We start from the raw sequence: 20237 nt of genomic DNA on the forward strand, positions 1-20237 counted from the left end.
TGGTTGTTAAAGGGGGCCTTTGGTGAGAACCACCCGGGCTCCTCGCTGCCCTGGCTCGGTGTTTTTGTGAAAGGCGTCCGTTGTCATGGGAGCGGCGACATGTTGAAGCTGGGCGGCTGAGTGAGGAGAGCGGACAGTAGTGATCCATCTCCACCGTCCCCGGCTACACAGACACACAACCCCAGCCACACCCGCCCACTACCCCCAGCTACACACAGACACACACACCTAGCCACAATCCCCCCCGCACACTCCCCCGAAACACACACAACCCCCTAGCCACATACTCAGACACAATACAACCCCAGCTACCCCCCACCCCACAGCCCCATACACACACCCAGCCACGCACACATCGACACACTCGCACCTAGCCACAATTTCCGCCCCCCCCCATTCAGTCCCACATATTCACCCTGCGCAGTCACCTTCACACAGTCCCCCGAGCCACACACCCACTGCCCCCAGCTACCCTCCAGCCCCACACAAATCGACACACTCGCACCTATCCACAATCTCCACCGCCCCCCCCATACGCTCCCTCAAAACGCATCCAACCACACACATATATATCCAGCCACCCCCACACACATACCCATCCTGTCCAGCTATCCTTACATAGCCAGACACCCACCCCCAGCCTCGCACACAGACCCCCTTCTCTCTGCCACCACATACCCATACACACAGCCAGCCACCCCCAAACACAGCCAAGGCCATGGATGACTGCACCCTCAAGAAGCTGAAGATCTCTCAAGGAAACCTGGAGCCTGCCTTCAGCCCCACCATCCTCACTTACAAAGTGACATTGGGCAATGACACGTCCAATCTGACCATCGAACCAGTGACCAACGACAGCCATGCCTCTTACCAAATTATTGTGAGTGCCATTATGTGTGTGAGATAGAAAGAGATATCCACTGCAGCTGTATGCACACACAAACAGCAGGCATTTATCTCAAAGGTATAAGTTGTCACAGTCTCAGATGACTGTAGATTGCTCTCTTTTGTGGGAGAACTGACTGATGGTGATTTAACCTGAAGGCCATCGCATCTCGGATGAGGGGCAAGGTTGAGAAGGCAGAACCTTTGTGAATAACCTCAGCCCGTACATGAATTGATCCCATGTCGTTGCCATTGCTCTGCATCGGTAACCAGATTTCCAGCCAACTGAGCTAGGAACCTGCGCTCAATTTCAGCCTTGGGTGACTGTCAGTATGGAGTTTGCACATTTTCCCCCATGGGTTTTCTTCAGGTGCTCCGGTTTCCTCCAACATCTAAAGATGTATAGGTTAGGTGGATTAGCCATGCTAAATTGCTCCTTAGTATCAGGTAAATACATGGGATTACGAGGATAGGGCTTAGGTGGTTGCATTGTCGGAGTAGGCTCAGTAGACCAAATGGCCTCCTTCTGCACTGCTGAAATTCTATGAACCCCACCCCCAGCCCCAAGGGCATCCCAAAACAGAAGTCCACCAGGAAACAAGGCAGCCATTTTGCATGCAGCAAGGTCCTCCACAAACAGCAAAGTGACAATGACCCATCCATATAATCTGTTTTTAGGGGTCTTGTGTGGCGCAATTGGGTACCTTTCCCACTTCTGGACCAAAAAACACCAGTTGTAGGTGCACTCCATCGCCAGAATTCAATTGCCCCACCCGCCACAGAATTAGTACGGACAACAGAAATGTCCATTGAGCTCTGCCGGCAATTTATGCTCTCGCTCAAGCAAGGCCATAACATCCCACCCCAGGACTTGATAGCCGTTGACAGACATGGCCAAACAGGTGGATTATCATAGAAGCAATTGATGTTGTGGATGCAGGTCTGGCAGCATCTGTGGAGGGGAAGCACAGTTAACGTTTTGAGCCCGTACAACTTGAGGTTGATTATCAGCCTGAAAATACTTCCAATACACCTGATAGCAGGTGGTAAGAGCGGGAAAGTTTCCTGGTCAGCCATACTGCAGAAAGCAATAGCAACCCACCATGGTGCTTTGCCAGGCATAGTTATGGGCCACTCCAGTGGAGGTCCATGGTTGCCAGTGCCCTCTTAGGTTATGATACTGAATGAGGAGAAAGATGTTTTTAGTGATTTTGACTGAAGGATAGACGTTGATCATGACACCAGGAATACCTCCCTCGCTATTCTTCAAAGTAGCATCCTGAGATCGTTTATGTCCACTGAACAGAGCCTCAGTTTAAAGTCTCATCCAAAAGCCAGCTCAGGACTGCCTGGGTACTGCACTAGAGTATTGATGTCTATACAGTTTTGTCCTCTGGTATCTGAACCCAGAACTAGTGGAGAAAGTGTACTCCCAACTGAATCACAGCTGACAGATCTTAACTTACTTATTAATAACTTCGTGGATCAGATACGAAGATCCTATCCCACTTTGCCACTGACACAAAGATAGGTGGTGTTGTAAGCAGAGTAGATGGAAACGTGACATTGCAAAGATATATTGATATCATATAATAGTTACAGTGCAGAAGGATGCCATTTAGCCTCTTGTGTCTGTGACCATGATAGCTTACCGCCATATACCTTTTTCCTGTACCCCTATACGTTTGTATTCAAGTAATCATCTAATGCCCTCTTGAGTGCCTTGACTAAATCTACTACCACTACACAAGTTTTTTCTCACATCACTTTTGTTTTTTTTTGTAAATTGTTATAAATCTGAGTCCTCTCATTCTTCATCCCTATACAGATAGGAACAGTTTCTCCCTGTCTGCTCTGTTGTGGCTCCCCCCCGCCATGATTTTGAATATCTCTATAAAATCTGCTCTTTGCCATCTTCTCCCCAAGCTGAACAGTTCCAATTTCTTTTTTCTCTCCTCATGATGGATTCCTGGAACCATCCTTGTAAACCTCTTCTGCACTCTCTCCAATGCATTCACATCCTCCTGCTTATCTGGTGTTTAGGACTGTACACAATATTAACAAATCCCAGAATACTGTATGCTTTATTAAATGTTCTCTCCACATGTCCTGCCACCTTCAACAATATGTGCACACATACACCCAGGTTCCTATGTTTCCACACCTCCCTCCCCGCCTTTAAAAGTTTTCCTTTTCTTATATATTGTCATTCCATGTTTTTCCTATAGAAATGCATCACCAAACATTTCTCTATGTTGGACTTAATGTGCCATCTCTTTGTCCACTCCATCAACCTGCGTATGTCCTTTTGAAGTTCAATACTGTCCTCATCACAGTTTACAGTGTTTCCAAATTTTGAAACTGCAAACTTTGAAACTGTGCCCTGCACACCAAGCTCTGGATTATTAATTGCATCAGGAAAAGCAAGGGGACTAATTCCTGGGGAACACCATTACAAACCTTCTTCCAGCCCAAAAAAATACTGTAAGAAGTCTCACAACACCAGGTTAAAGTCCAACAGGTTTATTTGGTATACCAAATAAATCCATTGGACTTTAACCTGGTGTTGTGAAACTACTTACTGTGACCATTCCAGTCCAACGCCAGCATCTCCACATCATGGCTACACTGACAAAAAAATTACCTATTGACCATTACTTTCTGCTTCCTATTATTCAGCCAATTTTGTATCCACGTTGCTGCTGTCCCTTTATTTCCCTGTGCTATAACTTTTCTCACAAGTCTGTTGTATTGTGGTGTATCAAATGCCTTCTGAAAGTCTATGTACTCCACAACAGTACCCTCATTGTCCTGGTAACATTGACTGTTACCTCCCCAAAAAACTCCAGCAAGTTAGGTAAACATGATTTCCCCCTTAGTAATCCATTTTGGCTCTTCCTAATCAACCCATATTTTTCTATATGATAACTAATTCTACCCTGAATAATTGTTTCGGAGAGCTTGTCCTTGATAGGTTAAATAAATTGATAAATTGATTTTCAAAACTTCTACTTTGGACCTAAAATGGATAGATCATTTATATGGTGAAAATGACAAACTGTGGAAGTCCAGAGAGACTTCAGGGCCCAAGTATACAGATTATTAAAATGTCACGAACAAATAGAGAATATAATCAGGTTAATGGAGTGCTGGTCTTTATATCTACAGGATACTGTTTAAGCCATGCTTCAGCTACACAACACACTTATTAGATGGCACCTGGAATACTGTGAGCATTATTGAGCACCATGCTTTAGGAAGTGTGTATTGACCTTGGAGGGAATGCAGCACGGATTTACCGAATAAAACATGATCTCCTAAATTAAGTTGAGAGATTACACAGACTAGGATTGTGTTCCCTGAAATTTAGACAGTTAAGGTGGTATTTAATCATAGCTTTTAAAGAGAACTGATAAGATAAATAGTGACACTGAACTGAGGCTCTATCCAGGGTAAATGGAGGGAAACTATTTCTGCTGGCCAATGACTAGGGGAATTGTCTTAGAAATTCAAGCCAGGAAACGCTTCTATATACAAAGAGTGATAGACATTTTTAACAATCTTCTGCAAACAACAATTGGTGCTGAATCAATTGTTAATTTTAAATCTGTGATCAATAGATTTTTTTTGTTAACCAAAGACAATAAGAAATATATAAAAAAGGTTGGTAAAGCAATAGAATCAACTTGTATTCACATGTTATGATGGCCAGAAAGGCCACAGGGTATCATTAATAGATCTATCCCTGGAACATGAATTATTGAACAAATGAAGGTTCGCCCAATGAGGAGCAGCTGGCAAGGTTTTTAAGTCTGTAGCTTTACCCGGCCTGGAGTTTTCGGTCTGTGAAGACTGCCTGACTGTAGGCTGCAGGATCAGCCTTTTCCTGCAATGCACAATAAATGATGTTGGTGACAGAAACTGGCATGTGGTTGAATTAACTAACATTGACAACAAAGAGAAAAATTCTTATTTTCCTCCATCTTTCCCTCTGGACAACCTCTGAGTCTCAAATTTGTCCAATAAGAAAAAGCAGTTATGCCTATTTTTGGGAAACCCGAGGCCTATGACACCAGTGGAGAAGACTGGGCCCAATACACTGAGATTATGCGTTACTTCTTCCATGCTAACAAATTTGAAGGAGACAACAAGCATAAAAGTGATACTGCAAACAGCATGCGAGGCATCAACTTTCCTTGTCAGAAAAAGACTGATCTATTGGATGCCCCGAATCAAAAACTTTGAATGAACTCGTAGCAAACCACCACAACCCGAAACCCCTGGTCTCCAGCAATATTGCTTCAACATGGCTGGCAGAACACCTGAGGAACATGTCACTGAGTCCTTCACCAGGTTTCGGAAATTAACTGAACACTATGAATTTGGACCATCTCGTAATGAAATGTTATAGGACAGATTGGTATATAGCATAAGTGACCTAACCATTCCAAAAGAACCCAGTTTGGACTTTAAAAAAGCTGTTGAGATAACCTTGTCACTTGAGAATGTAGAGAAAGGGGCTCAGGAGCTACAAGGGGTGTCAGGCAGTAATATCTTCCAATTGGAGTGAGCGACCTCATGCAACCAGTCCTCAGCGGAGAGCGCACGTGTCAGTCAGGTATTAAATGGCCCTGTTCAATGTGAGTATCCTAATGTCACCATGAAACTGTCAAGGAACAACAGTACCTTGTTCTTAATTCTAAGAATATTAAAGAACATACTCTAGAAAGGTGTAGTTGCCAGTGGATGGATTACTGCGACCACTGTCAAAGGACATATCCATGTCAATGTTTGAGGAACAGACAAAATGTGTCCTGTCTAGGAAGAAAGCCGAAGCTGGTACATGGACATACCATGAAGGTATTACCCCTTCCAGTGTCAGGGACACTAAACTGAATCATACTATATCAACGAAAGTTGCCCCTTTAATGGTGGAATTACTAATAAATGACTATTCCTTGAAGATTGACGTGGACAGATGGAGTAGTTATTGGAGAACAGATCTATAAGCACCTCCAGTCAGATATCCAACTCCTGAGATTGGAAGAGACAAAGACCAGGTTAGCCACCTACACAGGGGAACTTTTACAAATAAAATGCACTTCAGTGGCCCCAGTAACTTATAGATAACAATCAGCCTGGCTCCCGCTCGTTGCATAGAGGCATGGACCAAGCTTTATTTGGAGAGAGTGGCATCAGCAGATTCAGCTCAGCGGACACCTCCACACTAGGTGTGGGAGGTGGGGACTGTATGAGATTATCAGTAGATACCCTGAAGTTTTTCAGGAAGGTCTAGGGAAAATAGAAGGAGCTAAGGCCAAGATCTAGCTCTGAAGTACCTAGGTGTAGTATTGGGGTCAGCTGACCCCAACACTACACCTAGGTACTTCAGAATCAGGCCAGTCCCTTATTCCACACTAGAGAAGGTGGAACTCAACTAGGACACCTGGAATGCTTGTGTACAATAAGGCCAGTGCAATTTGAAAAACTGTCAAGCAGAGGTTTTGTAACTTCACCCTAACCAGAGTTGTAGGTCCCAAGGTGGAGACTACTTGACTGTAAGCTGCAGGTTCACAATAAAAGGTGTTGCTGATACAAACTGGTGCGTGGCTGAATTTTATTCATTTGTGGGATATGGACGTCACTGGCTGGTCAGTATTTATTGCCCATCCCCAGTTGCCAGATGGCAGTCGAGAGTCAATCATATTGCTGTGGCTCTGGAATCACATGTAGACCAGACCAGGTAAGGACAGCAGGTTTCCTTTCCTAAAGGACACTAGAGAACCAGATGGGTTTTTCCAACAATTGTCAGTGGTCATGGTCATCAGTAGGTTCTTAATTTCAGATGGAATTCCAGGAAGGTTCCACACACCTGATGAAGGAACAGTATTTCCAAAAGCTTGTGGGTTTACTATCAGATAAACTGGTTGGACTTTAACCTGGTGTTGTGAGACTTTTTACTGGGCAGATGACTAACAGGTTGGTCATGGAGATAGGTTTTAAGGAGCATTTTAAAGGATGAAAGAGAGGCAGAGATATTTAGGATGAAATTCCAGAAGAAGGAACCAGGCATCTGAAGGCACAGCCACCAATGGTTCAGTCGTTAGAATTGTGTACGTTCAAGAGGCTAGAATAAGAGGAGTGCCGAGATCTCAGAAGCAAGAAGCTGCTTTTCAGTGACATTAAAGTTGATGTATAAACTTCCAGTCAGATCAAAGGCAAGGGTGGGGGGCATTATGCCAGCCTTGATTAAAAGTCTGACCAATACAGATTCTCCGGACGGAAAAACTTTTAATGAGCTAGTTGACTTAGTTTAAAAATAAACCACTCTGACCCAAAGCCCTCTATTATACTCCAGAGATATCACTTTAACATAACAGGGAAAGTCCCTGGGGAACTTGTTAGTGAATTTATGACCAGGTTATGAAAGTTGGCACAACATTGTGAATTCGGGCCACCCCTGAACAAAATGTTGTGAGAAAGATTGGAATGTGGAATTAACAATTTGACAGCCAAGTTACTGGCAGAATTCAATCTGGATTTTAAAAAAGCCATTGAAACAGCTGTATTGGTGGAAAATGCAGAAAATAGGCTCAAGAGCTACAGGGGGCGTAAGACAGCAATGTTCTCCGGTTAAGGCGGGGAGGGGTGACTTGCATAGCAGTGATCGTTCATCAGTAAGATGTCAGAGAGCCATTACAACACTAGAAGTCAAGTTATGTCACCAAGCAGTAAAAGAAAGTCAGTGACAGCCTCAAGAATACTAGGGAACATATCCCAGAAGATTGTAAATACCAGATGATGGATTATTGCAAGTATTGCCAAAAGGCACAGCCCAAAGCAAAGTTATAGGAACAGGCAAAATGTGTGCAATTCAGGGAGGAAGCCAAGGCCAGTACCAGGCCCGACTATGCACATATACAACTACCAGAAGGAAAGAATATACATCAGCAAGACCATGCAGACACTACGACAACGGATGAACGAGCACTGCTCGACAATCACCAGGCAGGAGTGTTCCCTTCCTGTCAGGAATACTTCAGTAGTCAAGGGCATTCAGCCTCTGATCATCAGGTTAGCTTTCTCCAGGGCGGCCTTCAAGACACACAACAACTGAGCAGAAACTGATAGCCAAGTTCTACATACATGAGGACAGCCTCGACCAGGATATTGGGTTCATGTCACACTACGTGTAACCCCCACAACTTGCCTGGGCTTACAAAATCTTACTAACTGTCCTGGTTTGAGACAAATCACACTTCTTTAACCTGTGCTTAACCCTCTCTCCACTGGCATTATCTGCACCTGTAAAGACTTAATTACCTTTTAAGACTCGCCTTCCAACCATTATCTTGTAATTGAGTCTGTGCTTATATATGCCTTGTTTATGAACCCAACTCGTCAGTCACCTGATGCAGCACTCTGAAAGCTCATGCTCCCAAATAAACCTGTTGGTTTAACCTTGTATTTGGAGACTTCTTACTGTGTCCACCCCAGTCCAATGCCGCCATCGCCACATCATGACTACCAGAAGCAGGGACAATGCAACTAAATCACCATCATGACAAAGGTTGTCAATATAATGGTGGAGCTGCTGGTAACTGGTCATCCTTTGAAAATGGAGCTGGACATGGGGGCTGCAGTCTCTGTTATTGGGGAGTAGACATGTGATCACCTCTGAACTAGTATTCAGATCCTGAGCTTAGAAGCCACAAAGGCCAGACTAGCTGCCTACACAAGGGAACCGTTAAATAAGGAACACCACAATGATCCCGGTGACTTACGGTAGCAATCAGCCTGACTCCCAGTCATCGTTGTACGGGGACAATGACCAGCTTCATGGGGAGTGATTCGCTCCAGTGGATCAGACTGAACTGGTTGGAGATCTCCAAGCTGGGCATGGTGGGCTGTATGAAGTCATTAGCATATATCCTGAATTTTTCCAGGAAGGGCTTCAGAAGAATAACAGGAGCCAAACCAAGATCTATGTTGACGTTGGTGCTGCACCTTAAGAGTAAGGCTGGCTCCATACTCCCTGTTGGAAAAGGTAGAGACTGAACTTGGCTTCCTTGAAAAATCGAGGCATAATGAGACTTATGAAATTCATGAAGTGGGTCATGCCAGTTGTTCCTTACTATAAGCCAGACAAGTCAGTCTGGCTTTATGGAGACTATAAGCTCTGTCAATCAGGTTTCTAAACTTGATAGATATCCCATTGCCCCAAATCGAAGACCTATACGCCAAGTCTCCAGATGGCCAGACATTCTCTAAATTGGATGTGAGCCATGCCTACCTTCAACTTGAATTAGATGAGCCTTCCTAAAAGTATCTTACAATCACACGCAAAAGGGCCTATACGAGTATACTCACCTGCCCTGTGGGGTCTTTCCAACATGCGCCATATTCCAAACATATGGCATTGAACTGAGTGGCCACTCACCTGAGCAAGGAACAGCGCTCTGAAAGCTCAGGATTCCAAATAAACTGGGCTGGACTTCTTACTATATTCTAAAGCGTCATGGAGAACATAATCCAAGGGTTACCCAAAGTGGTGGTGTACTTGGATAGCATCGTGGTTATGGGAACTTGAGAACAAGAACACCTGGCAAACTTCAAAGAGGTCTTGTGGAGACTTTTGAGAGCTGGGGTATGCCTGAAGAGGGAAAAACACATTTTTTCAGGCAAATGAAGCAGCCTACTTAGGCTATCGGGTGGATTGCAAAGGTTTACACCTGATAAAGGACAAGGTAAAGGCCATCAAGGAAACACCAACTCCAAGAAACACCACAGATTTAAAATCCTTTCTAGTATCAGTAAATTATTACAAAAATTTATCCTGAATTTGGCCTCCCCACTGATCCCCCTGTATACCCCACTATGAAGTACTAAAGATGGTGGTGGGAGGCCCACAAGTGGACACTCAGACAAGCTCAGTGTTGCGGACAGTATCTTTCTCTGGGGATCCCTTGCCCAGGGCAGTAACCGATACTTATGGAATGACATGGCTACCCTGGAGTTTCAAAAATGAAAATGCTGGCCAGGAACTACATCTGGTGGCCCGGCCTCAACTCCGACATCACGGACTTGGTGAGATAGTGTGATTTGTGCCAGGAGAATCAAAAACTCACTCCCTATACCCATGGAAGTAGCCTGGTAGCCCATGGGTGCTGTACACATGACTTTGTCAGGCTTGTTATGGTCTCCATATTTTTTATCCTGGTAGCTGCATACTCTAAATAGTTGGAGATAGATCGCATGAACTCCAATACCTCCCATGCTACAATAATGAAATTGCAAGAGTTTCTGCACTCACGGAAGACCAGACATTTTGGTTTCCTTCAACAGTAGCGAGTTCCAAAACTGCATGAAGAAATAACCTGCGGCATCCATAGAGACCAAATTGCCATGATTTCTGTTTGACTACTCATTCAACAGGAGTTGCCCTAACAGAACTGTTAATGGGACAGTGACTCCAGACATGATTAAGCCTACTGTTCCCAAACCAGGCAGGGAGGGTGGAGGCCCAACAAGAAAACCAGAAAAAAGAATTATAATTCTGTAAGGACAGAAACGACATTTGAAACAGGCAACCTGGTTCACGTGAAGAACTTCAGAGATGGTACCAGCTGGATCGTTGGGATCCTAATGGAGAAAATGGGACTAATGTCTCTCAAAGTAAAAGTCCAGGGCAAAGTCCTGAGGAGAAACCTGGATCACCTCAGAGGTAGGGAGTCCACCCCAGAGCAGGCCTCGTTACCAGCCATGGAGGTCACTTCTGCCAGGCAATAACTTGAAGCTGAACCAGTGCCTGGCCCTCCAGATAACAAGGACATGGACTCTGAAATGAGAATAGAGGAAGCTGGCGCTCTGACTGAAACAGAATCTGAGCAGGAATTCACAACAGTGGTTTTCATAGAATCATAGAACCCTACAGTGCAGAAAGAGACCCTTTGGCCCATGGAGTCTGCACCGAACACAATCCCCACCCAGGCCCTACCCCCCATATCCCCCTACATATTATACCCATTAATCCCTCTAACCTATGCATCCCTAGACACTAAGGGGCAATTTCTTAGCATAGCCAATCAACCTAACCCGCACATCTTTGGACTTTTGTTTTGTGATGTTTCTTCCAGAAATGAAGGTCCCTAATCCAGTTCACACCACCAGATCAGGTCCTGGCTTCAACTAACCTCAGACCTATCACCAAGCGGTGGAAAAGGTTTTTTCGCAGTGGGACCACAGGGCGAGAAACAAACTTAATGGGGGTGGGATGTTATTGTGGTCACAAAGGACATTTATAGATCTCCCTGTGGCCTTTGGGAATCCCCTATTGAGCAAGCAGGGGATCGCCCAATGGGAAACAAGCAGTAGGGGCTTTCAACCTGCTTCCTCAAGCCAGTATACTGTAGGTCTCCAGGTTTGGACTTGCGTGCTGTAAGCCATGGACGCAGCCCTTCTCCCCTTGGTAAATATAGAATAATACTGATGGAAGATTGGCCTTGGCGAGATTATTGCAGTGATATTACTGAATCACTCTCAAGCAATGTCATGGACCTCTAACTTCCAACAGTTTGATATAGGTTTAAAGGCTCATCGAAAAGGCAGCACCTCCCACAGTGCTGCTTTTGAGTATCAGTCTAGATTCCCTGCTCAGATCTTAGAGTTTCGAGAGATTTACACAACTGATCAAAATTGACATTTTTGGAACATTCTGTGACCAGAAATTGTTTGTACAGCTGTCCCTCATGTGTCTATATAAAACAATATCTTCCTTGAGTATCCTAAGGAATAATTTTCACCTTCGTTTCTTGTGGAGACTATTTATTGGAACTGTACTATAGGGCATGGCTTAGTGGCCAAAGTCTATCGGGTATATCCAAATGGCTATGACATTAATAATTGTCCATATAATATTTTGCAATTTAGCAAAATTATTGCTATTCTTTTCCTCCAGGGTGCCGGTGGTGCTAAAACAGTCGCCCTCCAAGTTGGTTTAAATAAAATTGAGATTGAAGTCGCTGCAGAAGATGGAACTTTGAAGCGGTATAAAATAGAGGCAACCAAGCTCAGTCCAAGCACTCCATTACTGAGTGGACTGAAAGTAGCTGAAAACTTAACGCTTGATCCTGTATTTTCTATCGATGAATTTAAATATACATGTATGTGGCAAGTTTCTTTGAATGCTAAAAATATATTAAGCTACCTCCAGTGTAGTTCAGTGATTGTCCTTACATAGCAGAATTGTAGATAAAAAGGGGAATGTTTAGCATAAGTGTACAAATAAACAACCTCATTAAAAATAAAATTAAGATATTAATCTCAAGTCCCCTGTTATCTGCCCTGCCAGAGAATCTTGGCATTTTCTACATTCTTAATAGTGTGATCTTTTAGGTACAATTTTACAATTATCGTACAGTGCTGTCGGTTAGTGAATGTTGGCCCTACAAATGGGAAGGACACTTTATTATGGGTACCGCCTTCAGAGGTCACATAGCCCAGGATTAATAATGACTGTTAACTATGTTAAACTGAATTTTGCATAACATCTGTGATATATGCAGTCTTTTGTGGATGATAGCATTGTCAAATGCAAGCCCAGAGTTGTACATACTAAATTTGACTGCATTCGACGGTGGCACATTGGTTAGCACTGCTGCCTCACAGCACCAAAGACCCGGGTTTAATTCCAGCCTCGGGCCACTGTCTATGTGGAGCTTGCACGTTCTCCCTGTGGGTTTCCTCCGGTGCTCTGGTTTCCTCTCATGCTCCAAAGATGTGCGGGTTAGATTGATTGGTCATGGTGAACTGCCCCTTAATGTCAGGGGAATTAGCCAGTAAATGCATGGGGTTAAGGGAATAGGTCCTAGGTGGGATTGTGGTTGGTGCAGGCTCAATGGGCCAAATGGCCCCCTTCTGCACTGTAGGGATTCTATGATTATTCACGTAAATTTAAACAATGCAGTGAAGCAACAACAGATGTTAAGCATATACTAACATTTGTGTATGCACAGTTTAGAAATAGCCTTAAGGTGTGAACCTCCTTTGATAGTCTTTCTGCAGCAAAACGGCCTTTTATCACTTGCAAAACATTAACCTATGTTGATCTGGTTTCTTGAAAACTTGTCTCTTAATAGGATTCAGATTGTTCTTCTCAACAACCTAAGAGTTAGTCAGCTTTTAAACACAAAATGATTACAGATCAAAAGAGCAATACTGTTTTGGCATTTAACAGTAACATAATCACTTCTAAAATTATTTAAATACATTACGAAAACAGCGCTTCAAACTCTAATGAAGACTGGCTTAATTGTTTATATTCAATAATGGGCCCTATACTGAAATTATAATTTCCACAACTTCTGTAAATTCCAGATTAGTACAATATCTAATTTGTACACACAAAGGTGAGGAATTCAACTGGTTGTCTAGTTATGTAAATCATAGCTTGTTAATGTGGAAATTTTGAGATTTCAAAACACTCATTGAGAAATAAAAACAAAATTTTGAATAAACTCAGCAGATTTGGCTGTGTCTGTGGAGAGAAACAGCGTTAACATTAAAAGTCTTAATTACCATTAGTTCCGCTTCTTAACATTCATAACATCATTCTTATCAAAAAATCGGTTCCGACTTGGGATTTTTCGACCCAAGACGTGGTTTTCAGGAAACAACTTTGCATAAGTCCGAGGACTGCCTGTTTGCAAAGATAGTGAAATACGACATAATTGTCATTCTACCAGATGCAACGTTTTGATGATTTGTAACTGGGAGCTTTGAAAAGTCAGTACAACAATAAGCAAAAAGTCCTCAGTGGATGGTGGGGGGGGGCAGGGACTAAATTCATTTGCAGATGCAAGTGCTTATTTAACCTTGGCTCCTATGGACCAGATACCAATATATTCTTTTGATAAAGTACATCAAGAACATAGATGTTTTTAGGATATTTTGACCAGCATCTGTATTTTCTAATAAATTCCATTTTACATTACAGTTTTTTAATCTGCATAGGATGCTGATCCTTATTAGACTAGCTAAGAGCTATGTACGTGTGTGCGGGCAGGTAGGGTGTCTCAATTGTCAAATGGACTGCATTTAAGCTGTCAGATCGAAGAGGTTTTGCAATCCATCTAGATGTATTCTAATTATATTTGTGTATGCATATTACAATATATGTGTACGCTACACGGTTAAAGCAATATGGAACGATCACTCTGTTATTGGACGCGGTGCCAGTTATTTTCATGTATTAAAAATTATTCTCTTAACATATTAGGTATAGCACCACTAAATATGATCAGTGTACATGTCCAACCAATTATCCCAGACCATAACATGGATGTGACTGTTAATGGGTCGAGTGTTGGTAGTGAAACATACCTAAATATGGGACATACCGAAGTGGATGTGAATGTTACATCAGCAGATGGCACTAACTCACAGGTACAATGCAATCAATTTGCTTGCCTAAAGCTTCCAATCATTTGTTATTTTCTATCAATTGAAAGGCATTTAACATAATCTTATAAAAACCTGAATCATTAATGTTACATAGTGTTTCATTAATACCTCTATGAAGCACCTTAGGGCTTTTGTCTGTGCTAAGGGCACTCTGTACGTGAAAATTGTTGCTGTACAAGTTTTCTGCAATGGTGACTGCAGTGGAAATGACCAAAAGCATTTGCCATTGGAAGCAAGTGACAACCTCCTGGAATGGAATTTGAAAAGTGCCAATGATGACAAGGTGTAAGCAGGTTGTTCTGGTGTGGGAGCAAGTCTGACACTTTAGGAACTTAGCCAGTAAGTAGCCCACTGTACAGATAAGCAGTAAGGACCTTGGCGTCAGCAGGTCACTACCAACAATTAGCAGTAGTCTGGGATCAGATTGGCAAAAGGTACACACTACAATGCAACCATAGATTGGCCTTTCTTCACACAGAGGGAATTTTGGAATTATCTACCCCAGAGAATTGTAGATATTTTATTGTTGAATATATTCAAAACTGAGATGGGACGGTTTTTTTTGTTCTTTCCAGAAACTAAGGGACATGGGATGCAGGTGGGAAAATGGAGTTGAGGCAAAAGCCCACCCTTTGTTGTATTTAATGGCAGGGCAGGTTCAAGGAATAACATAGCCTATTGTTGCTTTTTTTTTGTTCTTAAGGACTGCTTGTTAGAATCAGTTTCTACAACCAACCCGGCACATAACCTGTTAACATAATCATTCTCAAACTTTCCTGAACAGAGATATCAGCTTATTATCTCCCGGGTACAGTTTCCGTGGTCTGTCGATTTCTCCAGTCAAGCTGAGGCTTTAGAGTATGAATGCCCCATATCCCTAAAGGCCTTCTACCAGCCTGCCTCCGTCAAAGGAAGGTAAGAATGTTTTCCAGACTTTATTAACTTAAATTTATGCCACAGAGTAAATTATTAGGTCGCCTGTTCTATATTGAGGAAGGACAGATGGGCACCATCAATTTACTTGGAGCTCGAAATTCCAATGTTCAATGGTAGTAGCGAAGAGCTGACAAGAGTTATGAAAAAGTATCCTGTTTGGGTAGAATTGGCTATTCTAGCTTCCTTATGTAATTGCTGATAATTTATGCAAGTAGACACATCATGCTGCGTTAGTACAATCAACCCTAAATTAATTACAATCACAGTAAGTTGCTTACTGGGTGTATGTAGGATATTTCCCACGACCTCTGTCAACTCCTGGACATTTTGTGTTGGATAAACAGCTCAAATATATTCACAATTCAAAACGATTCAAAGAATCCAAAATAAGCAACAGTTGTAAAATGCATGTATAAAAGAACTATAATAAGTCCACAAGAGGTAAATGTATCCTTTTAAGAGAGATGTTTTCAGCTTTTCTGGCAGCTTTGGATTTAAACCACTGTTTCTTGGGTAAGACAGTTCAATCTCATGATGTATTTTCAGTTTGAGATGTTGAGCTTCCAAACACTAAGCAAAAAGTAAAAGCTGATAACCAGGACTGTGAAAATGTATCTGATCTATTTTTAAGCAAAATACAACTGAGGAACTACTGCATTAAGAGATGCTTGAAGAGGACTTAATAGAAATATTCTCTCATGTTGGAAAGGTTGAAAGAGTAAATAGTGTGCGTGATTATGTCCATTAATTGGTGAATGATAGTATTCTAAATATTAGTGAGTATACTAAATATTAGTACTGTGAGTATAAAGAGGACATTATGATTTTTTTCCATAAAAGGTTCTAAAGTTATGGAATCCTTCACTCAAATCTTATAAAATTGAAAAATCACAGCACTTAAGGGGGAGATGGATGACCATCTAAAAGGGAAATATATTAAAGCATGCAGGAATAGAGGAGGGAAATGATAAGAATAGCTCTAGTGAGGGACATAATACTAACCAAGGGTTAGTATTATTACCTCTCTTCCTAAACTGGATATATCTGTTGACAAGTGAAACACGACAATAAATGTCTAACAAAGCCAATGTGTTATTATGGCAATAGAACTTTCCAGTGGAATCCCACCATCAACTTGTAAGCTATTTTTAACTCCATTGTTTAGCAGTTATTTTCTCTTAAACCATTGGCATCCAGAAAAAAAGGGGTGAAGAAATTAGATATAGCTCTTAGGGCTAAAGAAGTCAAGGGATATGAGGGGGAAGGGGGGATCAAGATATTGAGTTCGATTATCAGTCATAATCAAAATGAATGGCGGAGCAGGCTCATAGAGCCGAATGGCCTCCTCCTGGTTCCTATGTTTCTGTGACTCTTTTATGAAACTATTACTATTGAAAATTGTCCAAAATACATTGACAATTAAATCCTTCCTATGAACTCTCCTGTGGGATGTTTTACGTCAAGTTGTCTTTCAGTTGGGAAGACGAGATCAGGTAGACTAACATTGTTTAATTTAATAATGGAGTCTGGAATGCCCTCCCTCATACAACTGCCATAAATCTTCAAAAGAAAATCAGGCAAACAAGTGTTTGTAACTAGCAGTCAATCCAGTATTGTCCAAGTTGTTTAGATATGATTGAATTTTGAATCAACTGCCTTGGCCCTAAACTCTGAATTTTCATCCATAAATTTCCCCACCCTCTCTTTAAAACGTGTCTTTCTGTCCAGGCTTCTGATCCTCTGTCTTAACATCTCACCCTTGGTTTGATGTCAACATTTTAAAGGTATCAATCATGTTAAATATCTTGAGATGCTGAAGGTGCTATATAAATTCAGTTTAATGCTATTCTTTAATTTTGCATTCATACAATGATTAAAGTGCGATACCTAGGCTACCCAGTGCCCATGAATCATACTGAATCTAGGCTTCAGCTATAACTCCAGTGAGAGACTAACAGAACCCACTGGAATGTGGCTGGGAAACCAATGGCATCCAGTCTCTTGTCAATTTAAGAATATTTTCATGGGTAGAATCTCAGTACATGTCATTGGAGTGGAAGCCTAAACTTCCTCGGGTCACTGAGGACATTGGAGACTGATCGGCATGTGAGACCAGGCCTGCCTTTATCCAGCTGGGCACTTGTGGATTTCAGCATATCTGAAGCATGGGAGTCTTCTTTAAAAATTCCTTAACACAGAGAGCTGTAGGGACATGAATGGATTCTTTTATGGAGGGGCGAGGGGAAAGGGTGTTTTCTGAAATCTATTGCCAATGGTGGGCAAGCACTAGACCTTCCAGTTAGGTAGGCTGTGGATTTATCTGTATTGATGAAGGGTGATCCCATTCCCTATGCAAATTAGATCACTTTCCTCTGATAACACAGACTCCAGGATCAGTGCTAGAGGGCACCAGCTGGCGCTTTCGCAGCATAACTGCTGGGATCAGCATCCACAAGTATAAGGGACCAAAACAGAACTCATTAAAAATTGAGTCTAGGACATAACTTTGCGATGATTGGCTAGCCTACTTTCTGACCATGCTACTGATTCTTCTGAAACATTGTTTGTTACTGTTGCAGTCTTGAGGAAGGTCTCTACTTAATTGAGCATTACTTTTGTGGTCAAAATGTCTCCTGGAACAAGAAATCCCAAGCTTAGAACCAGATTATAATTCGACATATTTTATATAATGGTGCTTTCACAATACCAATCTATTCTGTACACAATAGAGCATGATTGTAAGCCTTCTAATTAATGTTAATGTTCCTTCTTACAAAGTGATCCCAAACACATATTCTCATCATCGTGCCTCAAGTTCCTCACTCGAAAGACAAAATGTGATCCTTTTGATGATGCTCCCTTTGATAATGATTGGTATGTCCCAGAATATGAGGTGGACAAAAGAATGTCAGCTGCTATCGTTTACTGTTGCTTCAAATACAGAGGTACAATCATCCTTCTGGAAAATGTTCCATCATTTTTTGACCATTCAAATAAACTCATCGTGTTGAATTTCTTGGAAGAAATTTTATTCTTGTTATAGTTTCACTGTACGGGTGAAGCATCCTTTATCCATAAACCTTGAAAATGAAACACATCCAAAAGCTGCGCTTTTTTTCTAACCTTATTGGAAGTCTGGTCATTTGTCTGCACTTTTAATCTTGCAAGTTTTGAGGAAAACATAATTTTTTTTCGGATACCTTACATTTATTACTCGCTGACACATCTTACTTTTCTAACCACTTAATTTACTTTCAACTATAGCTAGCCTAAGCTTAGGCTCTTGTAAGTTTATATGCAATATCTGAAAACCAAATGATCTGAAATCCAAATGCCATTGGCCCTGGGGGTTTTGGATAAAGGATACTCAACCTGAAAAGATTGTACCTTTAATTTTCTAACACCTAGTGTTAGTCCATTTTAATTTATCTGCACAATATAAAACACATTTCAAAAAACTCTGCTATTAGACTCAGTCCAAAATTGGAGCAGGATAGGCCATTCAATGCTTTGAGTCTGCTCTGCCCTAGTAAAATCATGGATGACCCTCTACTTCAACTCCAGTTTCCCACCTTATCCTTTTGATTCCCTTAGTACAGAAAACAATGGCTCTCTGTTGGTCTAAGCATCCATTGGTCTCTAGCAAAGGGATTTCCAAAGACGCAAGGCCCTTAAGGAATTCCTCTTCTTCTCCATACTAAATGACAATCCCTAATTCTGAATCTTAGGGCAGAATTCTTCAGCCCTTCGCACTAGCAGGATCTTCCAGATGAGGAGTGCAAATCGCCACTGACTTTGGCGGGACCAGAAGATCCCTACATCAAGCCACGCGCATCAAGGGAAAATCTGCGGCAGGTAGCTGGAAAATTTTGTCCTTAATTCTAGACTCCCCAACCTGCAGAAGCACCTTCCCAGCATCTACTTTATCCAGACCCTAAGAATTCTATGGAGGGTAAATTCATTCACATATTCAGACTTGCATTGATTTCCCTCAATTTAGAACAAAGAACAAAAACAGCCCAGGAAACAGGCCCTTCGGCCCAACGAGCCCACGCCGCCATTTTAACACTACCAGTCCCCCCCCTCCACCCATGACCCTTACCTATTGTTTTATGGCCATCCACATTGAGGGAAACTATTTTAGGGACAATTTATTACTGCCAATCAGCCTAAGAGCACATCTTTGGGGTGTGGAAGGAAACCGGAGCATCCGGAGAAAACCCACGCAAGCACGGGGAGAATGTGCAAACTCCCACAGACACTGGCCCAAATCCATGTGTCTGCACAGCAAACAGTGATAGTCACTGAGCTATCGTCTTGCCCAGCATCTGGTCCAGTTTAAGCGCACACTAACGACATGAAGCACTAGGCCAATCTCAAACAATCAAGAGCAGCCCAAGTATGACCCATCGCGTGTATGCCCCTCGTTGGACAACAAGGTGGACCGACTTAAAACCTGTGAATGAAAGGAGAAAAAAACATTATTATCATACCATATCCATTTACCTTACCAGGGACGCCCCAATGCTAATGAACCTTATTTAAAACAATCTCCTATATCCACCCATCTCCAACCCACTCATGTGCCTGTCTAAGTTACTCTTAAACAACTCTAGCGTGCTTGCCTCCGCCACCTTACTTGGCAGAGCATTCCATACCCCCACTACCCTCTGTGTGAAAAATCTCCCTCTAATATCTGTGTTATACCTCTCCCCCCTCACCTTAAGCCCATGGCCCCTCGTCCTGTGTGTCTCTAACATAGGAAGTAGCTTACCTCTGTTTACTCTATCTATACCCTTCATAATCTTATATACCTCTATTAGATCCCCCCTCAGTCGCCGTCTTTCAAGGGAAAACAGCCCCAATTTGTTCAATCTTTCCTCATAACCCAGTCCTTCCATACCAGGCAACATCCTGGTAAACCTCCTCTGTACTCTCTCCAGAGTCTCCACGTC

The 20237-nt window shown here is 42.3% G+C and overlaps 1 protein-coding gene across 1 annotated transcript in view; it reads left to right on the top strand.

Annotated features, from left to right (window-relative positions):
• Positions 1–583: 583 nt before the first annotated feature.
• LOC145350683 (uncharacterized) overlaps positions 584–20237 on the top strand; it is a 66462-nt gene continuing 46808 nt past the window's right edge. Inside the window, exons 1-5 of the mRNA XM_080199893.1 lie at positions 584–880; positions 11843–12047; positions 14162–14328; positions 15131–15261; positions 18061–18227. Coding sequence (XP_080056019.1) covers positions 719–880; positions 11843–12047; positions 14162–14328; positions 15131–15261; positions 18061–18227 — 832 coding nt within the window. The 5' untranslated portion in view covers positions 584–718. The remainder of the gene's footprint in view (positions 881–11842; positions 12048–14161; positions 14329–15130; positions 15262–18060; positions 18228–20237) is intronic.

Source organism: Carcharhinus amblyrhynchos, chromosome 12 (assembly GCF_965287045.1).
Source record: "Carcharhinus amblyrhynchos chromosome 12, sCarAmb.v2.hapA, whole genome shotgun sequence".
In the NCBI taxonomy this organism is placed as follows: Eukaryota; Metazoa; Chordata; class Chondrichthyes; order Carcharhiniformes; family Carcharhinidae; genus Carcharhinus; species Carcharhinus amblyrhynchos.